Genomic DNA, 21,579 nt, shown 5'->3' with positions numbered 1-21,579 from the left:
CACAGAAAAATACAAAAAGTTCTACACACTAGTACTCATACTCACACACTTCAGAAAACAAAAAATTGAACGCTGATTATCAGATATTTGCATGCATATGTTACCTACCTAGTAACATTGATAAATTATCATAAACCAAACAACACTGTCGATCGTATAATTTACAAAGGGGCCACTATTTCAGAAGAAGGAAGGAAATATACATAAGTTGATAACGTTGTGACAAGCTTACTGAATTACTTCGAGAAACATTAAAACTGTCTCAGCAACTAGTTTTGTTTTCTATTCTTCGTCTCTGCCTCTATTTTCTCATTTGTTACGAGTTTTGTTTATAAACAAAGTGAAAATGACTGGTATTAATGATGGTATTTTACAATATTTTTTAGTTTGTTTATTTTTGATTTTTGTCAATCCAAACAGCGGAGGTAAGTTTCATGAAAACGTATGTAGATTCACTTTTACTTATACGATACGAATTTGTGGTTTCATATACTCCTACTCGTGTTTAATCGATTTTTATTTTCAGTCTTGTGCGATGGAGCAAAAGAGCTAAAAAAAATTACCATGTAAGTAATCACTGGCAAACAATAGTAATGTATTTATGTACACATTTCTGAACATACCTTTACTCATATTATATTAATAACGCAAATATGGCATTGCCAACCAGCATAAAACATTTCGAACCAGATGGAAGGGGATCGATAGAGAAGCTCAAAATACACAACCAGTCAACATTTCAAGGGCTGAAATTATTTTTCGATTTTTGCCAAAATTTTGTGGGCTGAACATGAAAAAAAAAAAATTGAAATTTTACCAAGCTGACCGAAAAAGCGGAAATTTAGTATTGACAGATACACCATAATTTCGACTCCTCCCCTCCCTAAATCGACTGAAAAACGTTTTCGAACTATTTTGAGCAAATCTGGCTAAAATTTGGTCCTTAGCTGGGTGTTGAAAAAAATTAATAGATAAGTAAAATGAAGAAAAAATGAAAAGAGAAAAAAATCAAAATCCGTTAAAAGGTTCTAGAGCTGTTCGAAACCAACACCAATCGACTCGAGAGGTCAAAAACAGGGTAAAAACGAACTTGCAGCTTAGGTCGTTTTAGCGTTCTCAACCGATGATTTTGTAGCAATTCTTCGCTCAGTATTTTCAGTTTCAAAAAATGAAGGAAAAAAGCCACGAACTTTAATTACCTAACAAAATTTCAATTTTGCAGTTTTTGAAATTATTGATAACAAGCAAAATGACCCGCCCTTCGGGCAGGGAATAAATCTCGCAAAATACCATATAATAACTGAGAAATTATAAAAAAATGATAATTTTTTGGCTACATTGTAAAGGGATTTATTCACCAGAAAAAAAATGTTTTTTTACTTCTCGAAATCCAAAATTTTGAGAGCTTTTGCCCTAAACTTGATTGGGTCGTTTTGCTTATGTTTTTTAAAACTGCTACAAAAAATCACTCAAATTTTCAAGTTTATAAGCCAAAAAATCTAATTCTTCCCATAAAAAACATCGTTCTCTCAATCTCAATTATCAAAATGAAAATTTTCAAAAGATTTTGCCCTCGCTATTCCTGGCTCAATTTGTTTGATTATTGTTCTTTCAATTATCAAAATTAAAATGTTTAAATTCCATCTTGCATCCTTTCTGCCATGCATAGTGGTGCAAGGTGCACCTATACATAAGATGAGGGCAAGATTACCATTTTACCTACATCAAAGCAACTTGGTAATTTTTGATTCAAAATTCCCTGGATTTAAACTGATTTTACACTGGACATTCAAAAAATTGAACTATTCTGGATATATTTATCAAATTTCTTGTATTTGAACAGATTTTATGCAAGGTGTAAACATTTTGAGTTGACAATCAAAAAAAAATCTAACCATTTTGGATATATTTTTCGTTTTCAAACGAATTGACTAAGTGAAAAAAATTGAAGTTGAAGAGATACATATGATTGGCCAATGAGTTCACCCATACTTTTTGAGTTTCTCCAGGAATAGATTCACCTTCGATCGATCTCATTCTCTAAGACTGTTAAAAGTTGAAGCTTTGATGATTTTGTAAAATGCTTAAAATTTTTAAATTCCATCTTGCATCCTTTCTGCCATGTATACTTAGTGGTGCACCTATCCCCTCCCCCCACCAAAAAAAAAGAAGTTGGTATATCTTGGAAACGTTTCGCCAAACTCGACGAAGTCGATAAATTTTATGAATTTTTAGTCTTAATAAAGGAATTTATTTTCTGACTGGAACTTGAAGCATATGTTTGGGTCCAGCCCGTTTTTTTTTTCAAAATCAGACTTTCTGAAAATCTATTATTTATTCAAATTTTTAAAAACGTTTAAATTGAATAATAAACTCCTCACATGGAAAAAATGTTTTTTTTTACATCTCGAAATACAAAATTTTGAGAACTTTTGCCCTTACATCATTTAGGTCTTTTTGCTTTTGTTTCTATAACTAAAATTTCTACAAAAAATCAGTCAATTTTGAAATTATTTTTGAAACCAAAAACATCGAATTCTTCCCATTAAAAAAACATCGTTCTTTCAATTGTTTTTTTTTTTTTTTACTTCTCGAAATACTAAATTTTGAGAACTTTTGCCTTCACTTCATTTGGGCCTTTTTGCTTTTGTTTCCAAAACTAAAATTTCTTTAAAAAATCAGTCAAATTTTGAAATTTTGAAGCCAAAAACATCGTCTTCCCATACAAAAAAAAACATCGTTCTTTCAATTATTAAAATGAAAATTTTCAAAAGCATTTGCCCTCGCTACCTGGCTCAATTTGTTTGATTATTTAATTTTTTTACAAAATGATTTTACATTCAAAAACTCAGCTTTTTATTCGGCAAGATTGGTATTTTTTTGTCATGTTAATCTGCAGATTTTCGGTTGACCCCCCCCCCCCTTCCCAGACAATGCTTCTTTGAGAATTTAAAAAAGTTTTCATCTGCTGTAATAGGTACCTACGTTTTTCCAGCCATAACAAAATGTGAGCAAGATTCGGCATAAATTTTGTTTGAAAAAGTTAAATTAAATTGGATTAGGTACTTATTTCAGAAGGAGAAATGTTCAACCGTGGTATAAATGATGATTTTGTAAAATGCTTAGCAAATCGGAAATATTCTGCAGCGAAATGAAAGCTCAAAGATATTCGTGATGTCATCAAAACTTTGAAGCTTAATTACAGCTTTTTAAGGCCTCTAATCGCGAAAAAAATTTCAGTACAACCATCTGCGCATCACGCCGAACATTTTGAGTATTTTTTCAAAATTTTCCGTCCAGCCGTTTTGCAGTGATTGCGTGACAAAGAAAACACCACTTCAATTTATTAAGTAGAAGATAGAGTTCCGAAAATTGGCACCACTGCATTCGAAAATAGTCATTCTTCAGTTTCATAGAAATGATAATAACTCAAGTGTTTGAAGAAAACATTCGATCTTTGGAAAACCTTTTCCTAGCAATCTTCGAAAGTGGCCCCTTTTTGAGAACCCATATCTTCTCTTCAGGAACACCACCAGAGGTGAAACTCCTTTCTAGTTAACTTTTAACTCAAAATGAAGGGCTCCCCTTGAATTTGATCAAAGTCCTGCAACATTTGTTTTCGCGATTTACCCTCAGTAAAAGTACAATATACGTATGTACTTACACATTAAAAATATTAAGTAGGTAAAATAAATCTTGTAATTTCATTCCAGCAAATTTTGTGACGTGCCCGCCCTATTACCCCACACAAATATCACATACCAGTGTACCAAATACGTCAAGAATCAGACAAAATCTTGTGTTTATAATGAAACAGTTTTCGAATCGACGGCGATTAAAATCTCGTGCGACCCTGGTTATTCTACAGATGCAACGGTATCAGTCTGCAATGGCAATGAATGGGTTCCCCCTATAACAGGATGCAGAAGTAAGTATACGCATTGAGCTTCTTATTATAAGATTCTTCATCATAACACTCTACAACCATCGTCTTTGCAATATAGAAAAGTGTAAAAAGCTGAATCCTGTAAATGTTAACTTGGAATGCTTTCGTGAAAATGTTTCCATCCCTTGCGACGAAAAATTTCTAGTTTCTGGAGTGACAGTGCGTCCAACGTGCTCGCGATTTCAGTTCTACCCTGGTCATCAAGAAATACACTGCCAAGAAGATGGAAACTGGGATAATGATTTGCTTTCCTGTGTTCAAAGTAACCTTTGTAAACTACTAATGCGCATTTGTACATATAATGAGATGAAAACACTTTTATGTTAATTTCACCCCCACACAGATTGTGGTCGATTACAAAAAAACTCGAGCGATTCGGATACCCTGAGCATGCCGTGGGATGTCATCATTTACGCACGTAACGGAAAAAATATGTGTTTCGGCACTATCATAAGTCCCAGAGTAATTCTAACTAGTAAGTTGAAGTCTCGTATCTTGGATTTTTCAAAGAAATTATAATTTTTGGTGGAAACATGTACGTATCAACCTTTAGTTCAACTGATCTCTTTTATTTGACTCAAGAGGGGTTTTTCTTTACCCTTTGGATAAATATACTAAGATTTGTATGTTATTGGATTGGGAGTGATTAATGTGCATTGTTATTGTTCTTTACATTAAGCTGAATATTGCGTGCGCAACATCATTTCTGGTTATAAAGACGATGATTCTACTGGCCGTCCTTCGGATCCTACAGTTTTCAACGTAGCACTTCACAGAAATGCTCCACATAATGAAAAAAATTCATCATTGTGGAGCCATCTGAAGTATTATGCATACAAACTGGAATCTCTACGCCTACATTTTACACACTTAGAGGTAAGATACTGTATAGCACATAACTTTTGATCGGATTTTTCAAGGCCTTAATAAGTGTGCAAGAAGGTAAAGTAAGTTTGAATACCTCAGGGATGAAAAGCCTTGATAAAAATTCAGCTTTTGGCTTTCAACTTGAAATTTCAAAATCAAATCTTTTAGCTTTAGCTTTCGGCTATCTCGATTTTTATGGCTTGATTTAGCCAAACTTTTAGCTTCCAATGGCTTTCCCTTATATTTTCTATTTAACATCAATTTCGCTTTTGGCTATATTTTCATTAAGCGTTTAGCTTTAAACTTTTAGCTGATTTATCAACTTAAGTTATACGAAAAAAAAATAAAATAAAAATTAGATCAGATACATTGATTTCATAATCAGTGATAGCTGATAGTGGAGAATATTCATTACTAGGATTAAATTTTTTTCCATTTTATTGAATCTCATTAAAATAAAATTGAATGGAATTTTTTCATTTTTTTCTTTCAAATCTGCAAAAAAACCGTTACAATCAATTTATTTACTCGTAATGGTCACAGAATGATTTGTAAATTTATAACAAATTGTTTCAAATGTGTGCTTATTTTCTTTTCTTTTCTTCTGAAGTATTGACCTTAGGTTGTAGTCGAAACGTGTTCGTAGTCTTTAAATAAAAATCAATACCTAGTACATGGGCAATTTAGGTTCCTACTTACTATTTTATAATGTTATAGATTAAAGAATTTCGATATTTCAATCATGGAAATCAAGACAAATCCCTCTTTCATGATGTATTAATAGTAATCATGAAAGATGAAATCAATTTTGACTCGCAAGTTTCTCCAGCATGTGTTCAGTGGGAAACCCCCAACAGACTAAATATTTCTACTGGAATAGCAAAGGTAAAGTTCTTTAATAATTTTGTATATGATTCAAGTACAAGTGACTACCATCACGTTTCTCTAGAGTAAGATTATGCAGCGTTATCTGTATTGTTTCACACTTTACAAATTGCAATGGAATCATTTCAGTCATGGTATCCAACGGATTTTTTTTGTTGAAAAAATCACTGCTTTTTTCAACCAAATTTTCAGAAAGATCTCCACTTGAAAATATCTCACTTCCGCATTAAAATTGTTTGAAGTACATAACCCCGTTTTCAAAAAAACTTTGTTGGACCCTCAAATGATGTTGGCTCTCTTGTAATGGAGAACCCCCAAATTATGGAAAAATGAAAAAATAAGTTGGTTTCCTATGAAGTCTCTTAAAGTCGAAAAAAATCAGCAAAAAATGAGAAATTGGTATCAGTACTTACAAATTTTTTAAATATGCTTCATTAGAAAACCCCTCTTTGGTCCTCCAAATGTTGTTGGGTTCCTTGTACGAAGCTCCCAAAGTTGAAAAACATTGAAAAAGGCAAATTCATCTCAGAGCAGAATACTTCTAGATAGGTAATTCTTTTTTCAGGAAAAGTCGATCCTTTCTCATCCCCCCCACAATGTTGGCCACATACATACATAGAGACCTCCAAAGTTGACAAGATTAACAAAAAATTTAGGTAGGGCCAAAGTCTGTGGGAAATTTAAGTAAAGTTAAGTGAGGACATTCTGACTCTCAAAATGAGCATAATTTAATGGTAATTTCTTCTAAATAATAATTAACTTCTGAATAAATTGAGTAATTGATTAGATCAATTACCACGACGTCCGGAACCTAAAGGGGAGGCAGGCAGAAAAAGAACACAGGGCCCAATTAGTTTCATTAGTTTCATTGAAACTAAGTGAGTGTAATTTAGACTAAAAAAGGCAGAGGAATTTAGTGGACGCGTTTTTGGGGGTCCTAAAGCAATTTTTGAAATGGTCAGAAGGGGGATCTTAACCCAGGGAGCCGGAAAAGACCTCTGGTGAATTTAAGTGCACCATGTGCACAACTGACAAGTCTAACATTTTCACTAAAAATACAAATAAGTAACTCACTGTTGGTGCTGTCGGCGAATCCTGCTCCATTGCAGAGTCTCCTGTGGTTTCCGGCATAATATCCAAGGAAATTTTGAATAATTTGAAGAAAAGGTCAAATTGAAAAATGAACACACTGTTATTAGTTTAAGATGCAAAGGGCAAATGGCAGAGTTTTAGCTAAGAGGAATAGTAGTTTATTGTAGGGGCCTGAGTCATTCCCAAAGAGGATTTTTGGTGGCCATTTTAAGAGAAATTTACCACCTCTAAATTTGGTAATTTTCAAGTGGATCGTCAGTGCAGCCACTTGAAGTCGATTTTACGACAAAGTCTCCTCTGTGAAGAAAGTTTGGAGTCATGGATATGTTTTTTCGTTGTATGGGAGAAAACGTGCTACTTTTGCTCTCGCCTCTGATCGTTTAGAAGTAAAATGCTGGCGTTTTTCTCCTTCATAACGAAAAATATTCTATTCAACCTGGTGAGTAAGAGTGATTTTCGACAATTTTGATTAATTTCCCTCTCTTTGCTCGGGTAATGAACTTCAAAATTCGTCGAAAATCACATTTATTCCCTAGTTGAATGAACCACTATTCACTTCAAAACTAAAAATGAAATCTCCTCGATAGGGATTCTAATAGATTTTTTCCAAGTTTTCAATAATTGTATTAAAAATCAAAATTGTTTGCGAACTCAAAAATTTGATCTACTGTTTCCAAATTTGTACTCGGAAAATCAGATCATCTCGATTCAAACCGGATGGGAAATTATTTCAGCTGATTTTCAAATTCGTGATTTTAGAATTTTTTTTGATTTGTCATTGAAAATAGGATTTGGATTATAAAATTACTTACTTATTCTTGTACGCGAGTTCATACCTATTCTATCATTTTTGGAAGGAAATTTGTAGGTACTCACCTGAAACAAAGAAAAATTAAAGTGGATTAGTTAATTAAAAATCATTGATCAATATCAACAGAATACATATATGAAATAATAATGATCGGAGGCCAAAGTAAAAATTCTTACAATATCGACGACTGATAAAGAACCAAAAATGAATACTTATTCACAAAGAAAGTAGGTACCTATCATAAAAATAATTGTAAAATTGATTGTGAAAATCACTCAAAAATATCAAAAATTGATGGACCATCATCAGAGAACGAACACCATTTGAGAAAAATGTCTCATGTGGGTAAAATTTTGTACAGACTGTTTAAGTACCAAGACTATGGTAAAAATCAGTTTGCCAAAATAGTTTTGAAAATAATGACTGCTATCAATTTCGATTTCAGGTACAACAATTTAATGATACAAACGCAGAAGGATTTGGTTACGAAGATCATTCTTTCTGGAGCCATGACGCATGCAAAAAAAATCCAACATACCCTTACTTTGTGTACAACTGGGCAAGTCTCATGAATACTTTTGGTAAGGCTAACAAAGACCACAATGATACTAAAAATTTCAGGAAAAGCAATCAAACTGTTTTCCACGAAGGAAAATCGTTTTGTATAGAGCAAAAGCTAGACCAACTGAATCATTCTCTGGTTGTACATGGAAGCGGGGTTATGATTGAAACAGATCATCGCTATTTTATTCGAGGAATTGCAGGATCATCATTCCGCAGAAACCAATCAAAAAATAATCCTCGTTTCAAATATTTCATGAATATAGCTCATTACCTTGCAAACGTTTCATATGAAGATTTTTCAAAGAATATTTCTGATGCAATAATTAATGGGTCATCTGATACTGAATTTGTTGATACATCGGTCTTCTTATTCAATTATAACATTTCAAGTCTTCTACAAAATCATCTTAAATCAGTTGAAACTGAGTTGCCGAATTACACGGAGTTAGTTGTCGTTACAGATGTAGCTGACTATGTTGATTGGATCAAACATGTTGTAGCTGAAGTTGACCCATATTACATATAATCCTAGCACATAGAGCGAATGTTTTTTAGAAATTGTTTCAATATTTTACCAAGCTCCACTTCCTCAATTTGTTTCTCACGTCAGTTGAGTCAAGTACCTACTCATGTCGTGGAAGTGGCACCGGTGAATGTGAAAAAGTAGGTATCGTAATCCTTAAAAAATCTGTAGATATTCGCCGTATATTATAATAATCCATTAAAATTCTGAATATCTGTAGTTGTGACTTGTGATTCATTTTTGAGTGAAATTAGCAAATGTACAACTACCTACTTAGTAGCAAAAGTTGGGCAAACCCTTTCGAAAATGAATCAACTCTTCAGTCCATTCAAATCAATCTAAAGATAGTTTCAACTCAACTCTTCCAAAACGCTTTTTAAACAAAAAAAAAACGAACTTTGGATCAATGACCCTTTTCAAGCAGTTTTACTCTTTTTCAACTCTTTTATCCAATTTTCAAGGGGAAATTGTACAAATATCGTTTATGATTTTGAACTAACTGCAGGTTAAACTTAGTTCAAAATCTTGAACGAGATTCGCACAACTCACCCAGAAAATTCTGAAGCACTATCAAAAAAAGAAAGAGCAGTGATACGTGATCGTGATTAGAATAATATTTGACTACTTCGAGACACTCTTCCAGAAAACCAAATTTCAAAAATGGAAAACCGAACCTTCAATTTCATCCTTTGCACAGAAAAATACAAAAGTATCTACACACTTGTACTCACACACTCGAGAAAACGAAAAATTGAACGTTGATTACCAGATATTTCCATTCATTTGTTACCTTTATAACATTGATAAATAATCATACATTACGATAGTTTTAATCAAGTTCATAGCGGATTTTTTCAAACCAAACAACACTGTCGATCGTATGATTTACAAAGGGGCCACAGTTTCAGAAGGAGGAAGGAAATGTACTCGTTAAGTTGACAACGCATAAAGACAATATTAGTGAATTGCTTCGAGAAAAATTATTACTGTCTCAGTTAGTTTTGTTTTCAATTCTTTATCTCTGTCTCCATTTTCTTATTTGTTACGTGTTTTGTTTATAAACGAAGTGAAAATGATTAGTATTAATCATGGTACTGTACAATATATTTTAATTTGTTTATTTTTGTTTTATCTCAATCCAAACTGCAGAGGTAAGTTTCATGACAACGTACATAATTATGTAGATTTACTTTTACTTACACGAATTCGTGGTTTTACACACTCGTACTCATGTTTCATCAATTTTTCTTTTAGTCTTGTGCGGTGAAGCAAAAGAGCTAAAAAAAAGTACCATGTAAGTAATTGCTTGCAAAGAATAATATTTACACCTTTCTGAACATACCTATACTGATATTTTTATAAGGGAAGTAAGTATGGTATTGCAAATAACCAGCATGAAAATTTTTCATCCAGGTAAAAAGGGATCGATAGAGAAGCTCAAAATACACCACCGCTCGAAATTTCATGAGCTGAAGTTCATTTTTCGATTTTTGGCAAATTTTTGAGAGCCAAAAATGGAAAAAAATCAAAATTTTAACAAATTGACTGGAAAAGCTGAAATGATATGGACTATATTTTCAAAATTTTTTTGTGTCCGTTCAAACCCAAAATTTTTTCCATTGGTTAAGTACATATTTCTGAGAAAAATTAATAGGAAGGTGAATAAATAAACAATGGAAAAAATCAAAATCCGCTAAAAAATTCTAGAGCTATTTGAAAGAGGTCTAAGAATCAGCACCACTGCGTTCCAAAATAATCTCCCTTCTTTCTGTTTCAGAAAAGATGAAAACTCATGTCTAAGTATGAGCTAGTATAAAGAAAACATTAATTGATCCTTGGAAAACCTCTTTCCAACAATTTCGAAAAGATAAAGTCATTTGTGAAGACTTAGTAAGGTCACTATCTACACTCACTCTTTAGTTGCTTCCTAAATAAGTCACTCCAACCGTTCACAAGCCTATTTTAAAACTGTTTCATGAAAAATCAAAACTTTTCGACAATTTTTGGAAGCTAAATTAGGATTTTTGCAATTTACAACAGATTTTTGAGCCATAACTTTTGAAAAAAAGTAAAACTTATTGAAACACACAAATTTTTGGCAATCAAGTATCTGCCAAAAAAATTGTATTTTTTCGCTATTCTCGTTGAAAAAGAGACACTTTTTAGGATTTTTTGGTTGAAAAATGAGACTTTTTGGTATTTTTTATAAGAAAAAAAAATCGAGATTTTTGGGTAATTTTTAGGGGGAAAAAGTACTTCATACTATTCAGAATTTTTGGCGAAAAAGTGACGATTTTTAGCATGAAACGAGAACTATTTCAAAATTTTTGACTTAAGTGAGATTTTTTGCTATTTTTGGAAAAAAACATAGATTTTGGAAATTTTAGCTAAAGACAGAGCTTTAAAACCACGACGTTGAAAATATGTACAATGTACATTGTATTCAGTTGGCTAACAATAAAAAAAAAGTGCATAAGTACGTTCACAAATTATTCACTTAATAATGATACTAATAGGTAGCATTTTTTTCCTTTGAGATACATGAAATCTAAATTTTTGATCTTTCTAAGAACTATAGAAACCAAAATTTGTAGGAGAAGTATCCAAAAAGTTACTTTTAAGTTTTAATAACCTGGTTACATAAAAAAGTAACCAAGCACGAGCCCTGAAAACAGGTTGGGTAGATGACAAAGCGAAAACGACCATAATTTTTTTGAAAATGTTCTCTCTTTAAGCGCTCATATCTCCCTTTCAGGAGCGCCACCACCACCAGAGCTGAAATGTTTAGCAATTGACTTTCAGCTCAAAATGAAGGTTTCCCTTCAATTGGGTAAAAGTCCTCCAACAATTTTTCTTTCGCGATCCACCATCATTAAAAGTATAATGTATTTGTACTTATTACAAATCTTGTGATTTTATTGCAGCAACTTTTGTGAGGTTCCCATCAAATCACCCCACACAAACATCACATACAAATGTACCAAATACATCAAAAATGGATCAGAATCTTGTGTTTTTAATGGAACGGTTTTCGAATCGACAGCGATTAAAATTTCGTGCGAACCAGGTTATTCTACAAATGGCGAAGATTTACTGGCATCAGTTTGCAATGGCAATGAATGGGTTCCTCCTATAAAAGGATGCATTAGTAAGCAATAAGCATACGCATTGAGCATCTTACTACCGACAAAGATTCTACATTCATAACATTCTATAAGTACCTATCATTTTTACAATGTAGAAAAGTGTGAAAAGCTGAATCCTATAAACGTTCACTTGGAATGCTTTCGTAAAAATATTTCCATCCCTTGCGATGAAAAATATCTAGTTTCTGGCGTGACAGTGCGTCCAACATGTGAACATCTTAACTCATCAGGATTTCAGTTCTACCCTGGTCATCAAGAAATACACTGCCAAGACGATGGAACCTGGGATAATGATTTGCTTTCATGTGTTCAAGGTAACCTGTGACAGTTGCTAATGTGCAATGTGCATAATGAGATGAAAACACTTTCATGTTAATTTCACCTTCACACAGATTGTGGTCGATTAGAAAAAAACTCGAGTGATTCAGAAACCTGGGGCATGCCGTGGGACGTCATCATTTTCCAAGATACGAGACATGTACTCGAAAATGTATGCTTCGGCACTATCAGAAGTCCCAGAGTAATTTTAACTTGTAAGTCGAAGCCTCGTATCTTAGATTTTTCAAAGAAATTACAATTTTTGGTGGAAACATGTACATATCAACCTTTAGTTTAACTGATCTCTTTTATTTGACAAGCATTTTTTCTTTGTATGATGTTGAAATGAATAATGCGCAGAGTTATTGTTGTTTACATTAAGCTGAATATTGCATGCTCTCTCGACTTCGTGCCCATGAAGTCTATGAATCTACGAGCCATCCTTTGGATCCCGAAGTTTTCAAAGTAGGAACTATGAGTGATTTAGTCCTAGATCATAAAAATAATTCAAAGTGGTGGAGCCATCTGAAGAATTTTTTTCAGCTTAGAAAAGTCAATTGGTATACATCACGATGGGTAAGATACTGTGTTGTACATCACTTTTAATCCAATAATGGGAAACTGAAAAAAAGAATAGAATAGGTACATATACCTACTTGTCAACTGTTGCATTACAGTATGTAATTTTTTTCTATTCTCCCCCGTAGAAATTATTTACAATCAATTTATTCACTCGTAATGGTCACTGAAAGATTTAAAAATGTTTGAACAAACTGTTTCGAATACGTGCTTATTTTCAATACGTAGGTTGTAGTCGAAACGTATTCGTATAGTCTTTGAATAAAAATTAATACTTAACAAGGTACTTACTATTTTATAATGTTCTTATTTTGTAGATTGGAGAATTTCGTTATTTCAAGCACGGAAATAAAGACAAATCCCTTTTTCACGATGTATTAATAGTAATCATGGACGAAAAAATCAATTTCAACTCGCATGTTCACCCAGCATGTGTTCAGTGGAAAAACCCATACAGACTAAATATTACTACTGGAATAGCAAAGGTGAAGTTCTTTAATGATTTTGTTCAATTCAAGTACGTGACTACACCATTACGTTCCTCTGGAGTAAGAGTGTGCAGCATTATCTGCATTATTTTACACTTAACAAATCACAATGGAATCATTCCTACACCTTCACTCATGAATCATGATTCAAAAATTTTTTGCATGTTTGGAAAAACATGTCGAAAGCATTCAATTTAAAAAATTGCTGTTGTTAAAGTTCATTTTTATCGAATCGAAAAATTAATCAAGGCAGCTGAAACTTTGGTTGTTAGGGGTTTCAGACAATGTTTTTTTTTTTTAAATCGCGATCCCGTTTATTTTGGTGGCGGACTTGGACACCTCAAGACTCGAGAGTTTCCCTCCATAGAAAATCCAAACAACGCGCCGAATGAGAATGTAAAATGCTGGGGGCAAATGGATTGAGCTTTGATGTAAAATAGCAAAACGTCACCATAGTGATAGTTGGACCTCTCAAATTCGAATTTAAATTGAATTATAGCGATCAGATAGATCTTTAAGAAGACCGAGTCTCTCATGTGAACAACTTTTATTAAATATAACTTGAATCAGAAAAATTTAACACGACTGAAATTAAAATTTCTAGCTTTAGGTCGTCGATTGTCAAATTAGGTACCTAAGTGTTGAAAAATGTCACAACAAATTGTTTTTCTAGAAAATGTGTATTACAATTACCAACATAAACGTTATAATTTCAGAAAATATACTTGGTAAAATGGCAAATCACTTTGCCAGAATACTTTTTAAAATAATGACTGCTATCAATTTCAATTTCAGGTACAACAATACAATGGAAAGGCAGAAGAACTGCGTTACAAAGATTATTCTTTCTTGAGCCATGACGCATGCCGAAAAAATCCATCATACCCTTACTTAGTGTACAACTGGGCAAGTCTCCTTTATACTTTTGATAAAGCTAACAGAGGCCTGATTGATACTAAAACATTCGGCCAGGATTCAAAGAAAAGCAATCACACAGCTCTCCACGAAGGAAAATTGTTTTGCCTAGAGCAGAAGCAAGACAAACTGAACGATTTTCTGACTGTACAAGGAAGTGGAGTTATGATTGAAAAAGATCATCGCTATTTTATTCGAGGAATTGCAGGACAACAATACTCAAGAGACCGATCAAACAATGATCCTCGTTTCAAATACTTCATGAATGTAATTCATTACCTTGCAAACATTTCAAATGGAGATTTTGCAAAAAATATTTCTGATGCAATAATTAATAAGTCATCTGATACTGGATTTGTTAATACATCGGTCTTCTTATACAATCATAACTTTTCAAGTCTTCTACAAAAGCATCTTGAATCAGTTGGAACTGAGTTGCAGAATCACACAGAGTTAGTTGACGTTACAGATATAGCTGACTATGTTGATTGGATCAAACATGTTGTAGCTGAAGTTGACCCATACTATATTCCTAGCACATAGAGAGCGAATGTTTTTTAAAACTTGTTTAGATTTTTCACCAAGCCACACTTCCTCAATTTGTTTTTCAAATCAGTAGAGTCAAGTAGGTACCTACTCATGTTGTAGAAATGGCTCCGGTGAATGATGAAAAAGCATTGTAAACCAAAAAAAAATCTGTAGATATTCGCCTTGTAATGCATTAAAATACTGAATTTCTGTTATTGTGATTCATTTTTGAGTGAAATTAGCAAATGCACAACTATTTATGTACTTTGGTAGCAAAGAAAGTTGGCCAAAGCCTCTTTGGAAATTAATCAACTTTTCAGTCATTTAAAATCATTCTCAGAAAAGTTTCAAGTCAACTCTTTCATAAAACTTTTTAAACAAGAATCAAACTCTGAATCGATAACTGTTTTCAAGTAGTTTTATTCTTCTTTAACTCTTTAATCCAATTTTTAACAGAGAGTTGTAGGAATCTCGTTCATGATTCTGAACTATAAATAAGTTTAACACGTTGTTCTTGACTGGTTAAACTCAGTTCAAAATTTTGAACGGGGTTCGCACAACTCACCCCAAAAATTCTGAAGCCCCATCAAAAAAGTAATGAGCAATGATTCGGGATCGTGATTAAAATGATATTGGGCATTGGGCTACTTGGAGGTACTCTTGCAGAAAACCAAATTTCAAAAAATGGCAAGACGCACTTTCAACTTCAACCTTTGCACAGAAAAATACAAAAGTACCGGTAGGTAGGTAGTATAGGTACTTAGTACTTACACTCTCGAGAAAACAAATAATTGTACGCTGATTATCAGTTATTTCCATGCATGTTATCTTGTAACACTGATACATTATGAGTACATTACAATAGTTTTAATTGAGTTTATAGCGGAATTATTCAAACCAAACGACACTATCGATCGTATGATTTACACAAGTCACAAAGACCGCTTTTGCAGAAGGAGAAAGGAAAAATATAAGTTGACAACGCTGATACGAGCTTAGTTATAGTGATTTGCTTCGAGGAAAATTGAAACCGTCTGAGTTAATTTTGTTTCTATTCTTTGTCTCTGGCTCTATTTTCTCATTTGTTACGTGTTTCGTTTATAAATGAAGTGAAAATGATTGGTATTAATGATGGTATTTTACAATATTGTTTATTTTTAATTTTTCTCAATCCAAACAGCGGAGGTAAGTTTCATGACAACGTATGTAGGTGTAGGTACCTGGTACTTTTACTAAATACGAATTTGTAGTTTTACATACCTACTCGTATTCATGTTTCATCAATTTTTCTTTTCAGTCTTGTGCGATGGAGCAAAAGAGCTAAAAAAAAATACTATGTAAGTAATCGCTTGCAAAGAATAATATTTTTATAAACATTTCCGAAAACTGATATTTTTACAAACAAGGGTATGAATTGAATGAGGTAAAAGGGGATCGATAGAGAAGCTCAAAATACACCACCAGTCAACATTTCAGGGGCTGAAATTAATTTTTCGACATTATAGGCAAATTTTTGGGCGCCAAAAATAAGAAAAAAATCTAAAATTTTACCAAACTGACCGAAAAACTCGAAATTTAGTATAGACAGATACACCATAATTTCGACATTCGATTCCTCTCCTCTCCAAACCGATTGGAAAATGTTTTCGAACCATTTTGAGCAAATCTGGCTAAAATTTGGTCCTACCTAGTCCTGGTGATGGTTATAAACCATTCAGGAGTCATCAGCATTAGCGGATTTTCGCAATCTCCAGTTATCGAAAAAACGCAGTAAATAGAGTGAAAATTTAATCTAGGAGCTCTATACTCGGATTCAGCATCTTGGTGACCCATTCGATCGATTTGGGCTATATTTTCAAAATCTTTTTGAGTCCGTTCAAATCCGAAATTTGTTTCAATAATTAGGTATTTTTGAAAAAAATATAAATACTCGTAGGAAGGTAAAAACATAAATATAAACAATGAGAGAAAAATCAAAATCCACTGAAAGGTTCAAGAGCTTTTCGAAACCATCACCAATTGACTCGGTACTCGGGAGGTCAAAAATACGGTATAATCAACTCTCACCTTATTTCGTTTTTGCGATGATTTTGTAGTGATTTTTTGTTCACTATTTTCAATTTCAAAAAATACAGAAAAACAGCCAAAAACTTATACGATACTAATCAAATTTTCAATTTTTTAAAATTTTGAAATTGATAAAAGGAGGGCTAAAAATTAGCACCACTGCACTCCCTTGTTTCAGAAATGATGAAAACTCAAGTTTACAAAGAAAACAATTGATTATTGATCCTTCTCTTTGGAAGAGCGCCTTCCAAAAATCTCGAAAAGATGAAGTCATTTTGTGCAGACTTAGGTAAAGGTCACTTTCTATGCTCGTCCATGGCTGCATCCTAAACAAGTCACCCCTATCGTTTACATACGTACACACTTACCTATTTTAAAACTGTTTCATAAAAAGATCAACAAATTTTCACAGTTTTTGTCAGTAAAATAAGGACTGTTGTAATTTCTAGCGAAAAAAACAATTTTAGGCACACTTTTAGCAAAAAGCAGCACATCTTGGGAATTATTGTCAAAATAAGGTGATACTTTTTGATTTTAGAAAGTTTTTGAGGGAAAAAAATCAAAGATCAAAAATGTGTCAATTTTAGCAAAAATTAGTAATTTTTGGCAATTTCAAGCAAATACTTAAACAAGGTTTTAGAAGATAATTTTTAAAAAAATTAAAAAGCAAACTTTGATAATTTTAGAAAAAATTGTCAATTTTTGTTTCAGGAATTATTTGCAGAAAAATTAGCTTTTTTTGCAATTTGAAAAGTGACATTTTTCACTTTGCAATTTTTGGAAATTTTTGACAAAAAAGTAAGACTTTGCAGTGGCTAAAAATCTAGAATTTTTGGTAGTAAAAGCAAGACTGTTGGATCGTAACTTCTGAAAAAAGGTAAAACTTGGTGGAATTTATTGGAATTTTTGGCAATTAGGGTATCTGTTTCGCCATTTTCGTTGAAAAGGGAAGACTTTTTTGGATCTTTTCGTTGAAAAATGAAACTTTTAGGCTTTTTTTTAAACAAAAAAGGGGGATTTTTGGGAAATTTTTAGAAAAAAATCACTACTAGGCTATTCAGAATTTTTGGCAAAAAGTTATGATTTCTAGCATTATTCACTGAGTGAAATCATTCGCATTTTTTCCTTTGATATGAAGGAAAAAAATTAAATTTGCGATTTTTTTAAAAGTAACTTCAGAAACCAAAAATTTTTAGAAAAAGTACCGAGCCAAAAAATTTCTTCTAGCAACTTGGTTACTTAAAAAGTAATCGAGTGCGAGCCCAGAAAGCAGGTTGGGTAAGTGCCCGAACGAAAAAACCATAATTTATTCAAAAATGTTCTTTTTTTGAGCACTCATATCTCCCTTTTAGAAGCATCACCGGAGCTGAAATTTGTAACGTTTGACATTCAACTCAAAATGAAGGTTTCCCTTAAATTTAGTAAAAATCCTCCAACAGTTTTTTTCGCAATCCGCCATCAGTAAAAGTATCATGTACCTATTCGTATTAAAAATCTTGTGATTTTATTGCAGCAAATTTTGTGACGTGCCTACCCTATTACCCCACACAAATATCACATACCAATGTACCAGATACATCAAGAATCCATCGAAATCTTGTGCTTTTAATGGAACAGTTTTCGAATCGACGGCTATTAAAATCTCGTGCGATGCTGGTTATTCTACAGATGCAACGGTATCATTTTGCAGTGGCAATGAATGGGTTCCTCCCATAACAGGATGCAGTAGTAAGCATACACATTGAATTCCTCATTAAAAGATTCTTCATTTATAACACTCTATAGGTACTTATCTATCATCTTTATACAATATAGAAAAGTGTAAAAAGCTGAATCCTGTAAACGTTCACTTGGAATGCTTTCGTAAAAATATTTCCATCCCTTGCGATGAAAAATATCTAGTTTCTGGAGTGACAGTGCGTCCAACATGCGACCATCTTAGCTCATCAGGATTTCAGTTCTACCCTGGTCATCAAGAAATACACTGCAAAGAAGATGGGAACTGGGATAATGATTTGCTTTCCTGTGTTCAAGGTAACCTGTGATAGCTATTAATATGCATGTGCATAATGAGATGAAAGCACTTTCATGTTAATTTCATCCTCGGACAGATTGTGGTCGATTAGAAAATAACTCGAGTGATTCAAAAACCTGGAGCATGCCATGGGATGTCGTAATTTACGCAAAATGGAGATATGTACTCGTAAATATATGCTTCGGCACTATCATAAGTCCCAGAGTAATTCTAACCTGTAAGTTGAAACCTCGTACATATGTATCTTAGATTTTTCACAGGAATTGCAATGTTTGGTGGAAGTACATACAAGACTTGTACTAATCGAAATAACTAATGCATAGTAAAATGGTTCCTTATACATTTAGCTGAATATTGCATGCTCACCAAAGTTTATGATGAAAGTGATTATAAAAGTATGAGCCAAAATCCCTTGGATCCCGCAATTTTCAATGTAGCAATTAAGAATGATTTCGATTATCGAAATATTACAACATGGCAGACCCGTATGGAGTTTTTTACATATACATTGTTTGGCCCTTCCAGTGAAGACAACGCGTTTATACCAATAAAGGTAAAATGCTGTATTGTATGTGATAATAAATGAGTGATTTCAAAATTTTTGAAAAAATTGCTTCAAATACTTGAGTGCACATTCTTTTAATTTTATTTAGGTAATAATTTGTATTCATTCATTTATTTATTTATTTATTTATTCATTTATTTATTTATTTATTTTTGAATTATTGACCAAGGTTGTGATCGAAAAGTAATCGTAACTTAGTCCTTTAGTAAAAAATAAAAATCAATAATGGAGATAATTTCCTTACTATAATATGATGTCATAGGTTAAAGAATTTCGTTATGTCAATAATGGAAATCAAGACAAATCCCTCTTTCATGATGCATTAATAGTAATCGTGGAAAAAGAAATCAGTTTCAACTCGCACCTTCACCCAGCATGTGTTCAGTGGAAAACCCCCAATAGACTAAATATTACTACTGGAATAGCGAAGGTAAAGTTCTTCAATAATTTTGTAATACCTACCTAGTATGTACCTACCTATTCAAGTATTGACAAGGTACAATCCATTGCGTTTTTCTGTAGTAGGAATGTGCAGTATTATCTGCATTATTTCACAACACAGCGCGGCGGGGAGAGGATGGAAAAAATGACCGTAATATAGTTCGTTGAAAAAGAAATTTAATTCTGAACATTTTTTGTGATTACAAATTTTTCCCAAACTTGAAACTTTTCATTGAATACTTGAAATACATAATATCGAGGTTTCCTAAAGGGGTACTTACAAAATTTGATCGGGAACGGTTGCTCCAAAACGAATTTTGATTAAGAACTAAAACTGTAGATCTGATGTAAGGGAACAACTTTTATTCAATAATTTGTTTTATACGACCCATAGACTACATGACAAGGAGATACACGAATTCTGAATGTTAGGAAGGTGGACCCTTGGAAAAAAGGGAGAGAAAAATATGCTTACAAGTTAACAAACCAAATCTACAACCCTCTCTCCATGTAGGGGTAATAATCTTGCAATTATGAATCCCCCCTCCCCCAAAAAAAGTCAACGTAGGTACTACATATTAAAAAATTTGCAACAAATTTTTATCTTGAAAATGTCTTTAAATTATCTACATAAACGTCAATATTTCAGAAAATATGGGTAAAAGGCAAATCAGTTTACCAGAACACTTTTTAAAAAATAATGCCTATTATAAATTTAAATTTCAGGTACAACAATGGAATGGAGACGGAGAAGAATTCGTTTACAAAGATTATTCTTTCTTGAGTCATGGCGCATGCCAAGAAAACCCAGCATATCCGTTTTTTGTGTCCAAATGGGCCACATTTTCGTATTATTTTGATACAGCAAACAGGGATTTCAACGATATTAAACCTTTCAGGCTCGATTCAACGAAAAACAATCAAACTGCTCTCCACAACAAAGGAAAATTGTTTTGTCTAGAGCAGAAACAAGACCAACGGAACCAATTTCTGACTCTAAGCGGAAGCGGGGTTATGATTGAAAAAGATCATCGCTACTTTATTCGAGGAATTGCAGGAGATCGATTTCTAAGAGACCTAGTAAACAATCATCATTTTAAAAACTTCATGAAAGTAATTCATTACATTGCGAACAAGTCGTATGAAGATTTTTCAAAAAATATTTCCTATGCGATTATTAATGGGTTATTTGATCGTCATTTTGTTGAAAAGGCAATCTACTTATTTAATTATAACTATCCGAGTCTTCTACGAAATCATCTTGAATCTGCAGTTACAGCCAAGTTGCCGAATTCCACGCAAATGCCAATAATAATTGGCGTTACAGATATAGCTGACTATGTAGATTGGATCAAACATGTTGTAGCTGAAGTTGACCCACATTACACATATAATCTTAGCACATAGAGATAGAATGTTTTTGAAAACTTTTTACATTTTTTCATCAGGCATCACTTCGTTAATTTGTTTTTTACGTCAGTAGAGTCAAGTAGGTAGAGGTACCTACACATACTCCTGTTGTAGGAATGGCTCAGGCGAATGAGAAAATAGTATTGTAATACAAAAAAATCTGTAGATATTTGCCTTGTAATGCATTAAAATTCTGAATTTCTGTTGTTGTGGTTTATTTTTAATCAACTTTTCAGTCGCTTAAAATCATTCTCAGAAGAGTTTCAACTCAACTCTTCCATAACTCTTTTTAAAAAAGAATCGAATTCTGAATCGATAACAACTCATTTCAAGTGTTTTATTCTTCTTCCAACTCTTTAATCCAATTTTTAAGATATAGAGTTGTACGAATTTCGTTCA

The 21,579-nt window shown here is 32.9% G+C and overlaps 1 protein-coding gene across 5 annotated transcripts; it reads left to right on the top strand.

Annotated features, from left to right (window-relative positions):
- Positions 1 to 114: 114 nt before the first annotated feature.
- On the top strand, positions 115 to 21,386 carry LOC135840322 (uncharacterized). 5 transcript variants are annotated; one of them, XM_065356787.1, is made up of 23 exons: positions 115 to 425; positions 527 to 566; positions 3,714 to 3,928; positions 4,005 to 4,208; positions 4,290 to 4,421; positions 4,626 to 4,822; positions 5,531 to 5,698; positions 8,047 to 8,182; positions 8,627 to 9,839; positions 9,943 to 9,982; positions 11,613 to 11,836; positions 11,930 to 12,148; positions 12,227 to 12,367; positions 12,535 to 12,728; positions 13,049 to 13,216; positions 14,015 to 15,847; positions 15,960 to 15,999; positions 18,243 to 18,457; positions 18,545 to 18,763; positions 18,841 to 18,981; positions 19,112 to 19,317; positions 19,592 to 19,759; positions 20,497 to 21,386. In XM_065356787.1, exons 1-9 carry the CDS (start codon positions 347 to 349, stop codon positions 8,689 to 8,691), a joined length of 1,236 nt encoding a protein of 411 aa, XP_065212859.1. In that variant the 5' UTR covers positions 115 to 346; the 3' UTR covers positions 8,692 to 9,839; positions 9,943 to 9,982; positions 11,613 to 11,836; positions 11,930 to 12,148; positions 12,227 to 12,367; positions 12,535 to 12,728; positions 13,049 to 13,216; positions 14,015 to 15,847; positions 15,960 to 15,999; positions 18,243 to 18,457; positions 18,545 to 18,763; positions 18,841 to 18,981; positions 19,112 to 19,317; positions 19,592 to 19,759; positions 20,497 to 21,386. The 5 variants fall into 5 exon arrangements, with proteins under 5 accessions (XP_065212859.1, XP_065212858.1, XP_065212857.1 ...); XM_065356786.1 differs by having other exon boundaries at positions 157 to 425; positions 8,047 to 9,839; XM_065356785.1 differs by lacking the exons at positions 115 to 425; positions 527 to 566; positions 3,714 to 3,928; ... (2 more) ...; positions 4,626 to 4,822; positions 5,531 to 5,698 and having other exon boundaries at positions 8,051 to 9,839.
- The last annotated feature ends 193 nt before the right edge of the window (positions 21,387 to 21,579 follow it).

This window comes from Planococcus citri, chromosome 3 (assembly GCF_950023065.1).
Source record: "Planococcus citri chromosome 3, ihPlaCitr1.1, whole genome shotgun sequence".
Classification (NCBI taxonomy): Eukaryota; Metazoa; Arthropoda; class Insecta; order Hemiptera; family Pseudococcidae; genus Planococcus; species Planococcus citri.
Note: the sequence above shows the minus strand (reverse complement) of the source record. Positions and strands in the feature narration are given on the sequence as shown.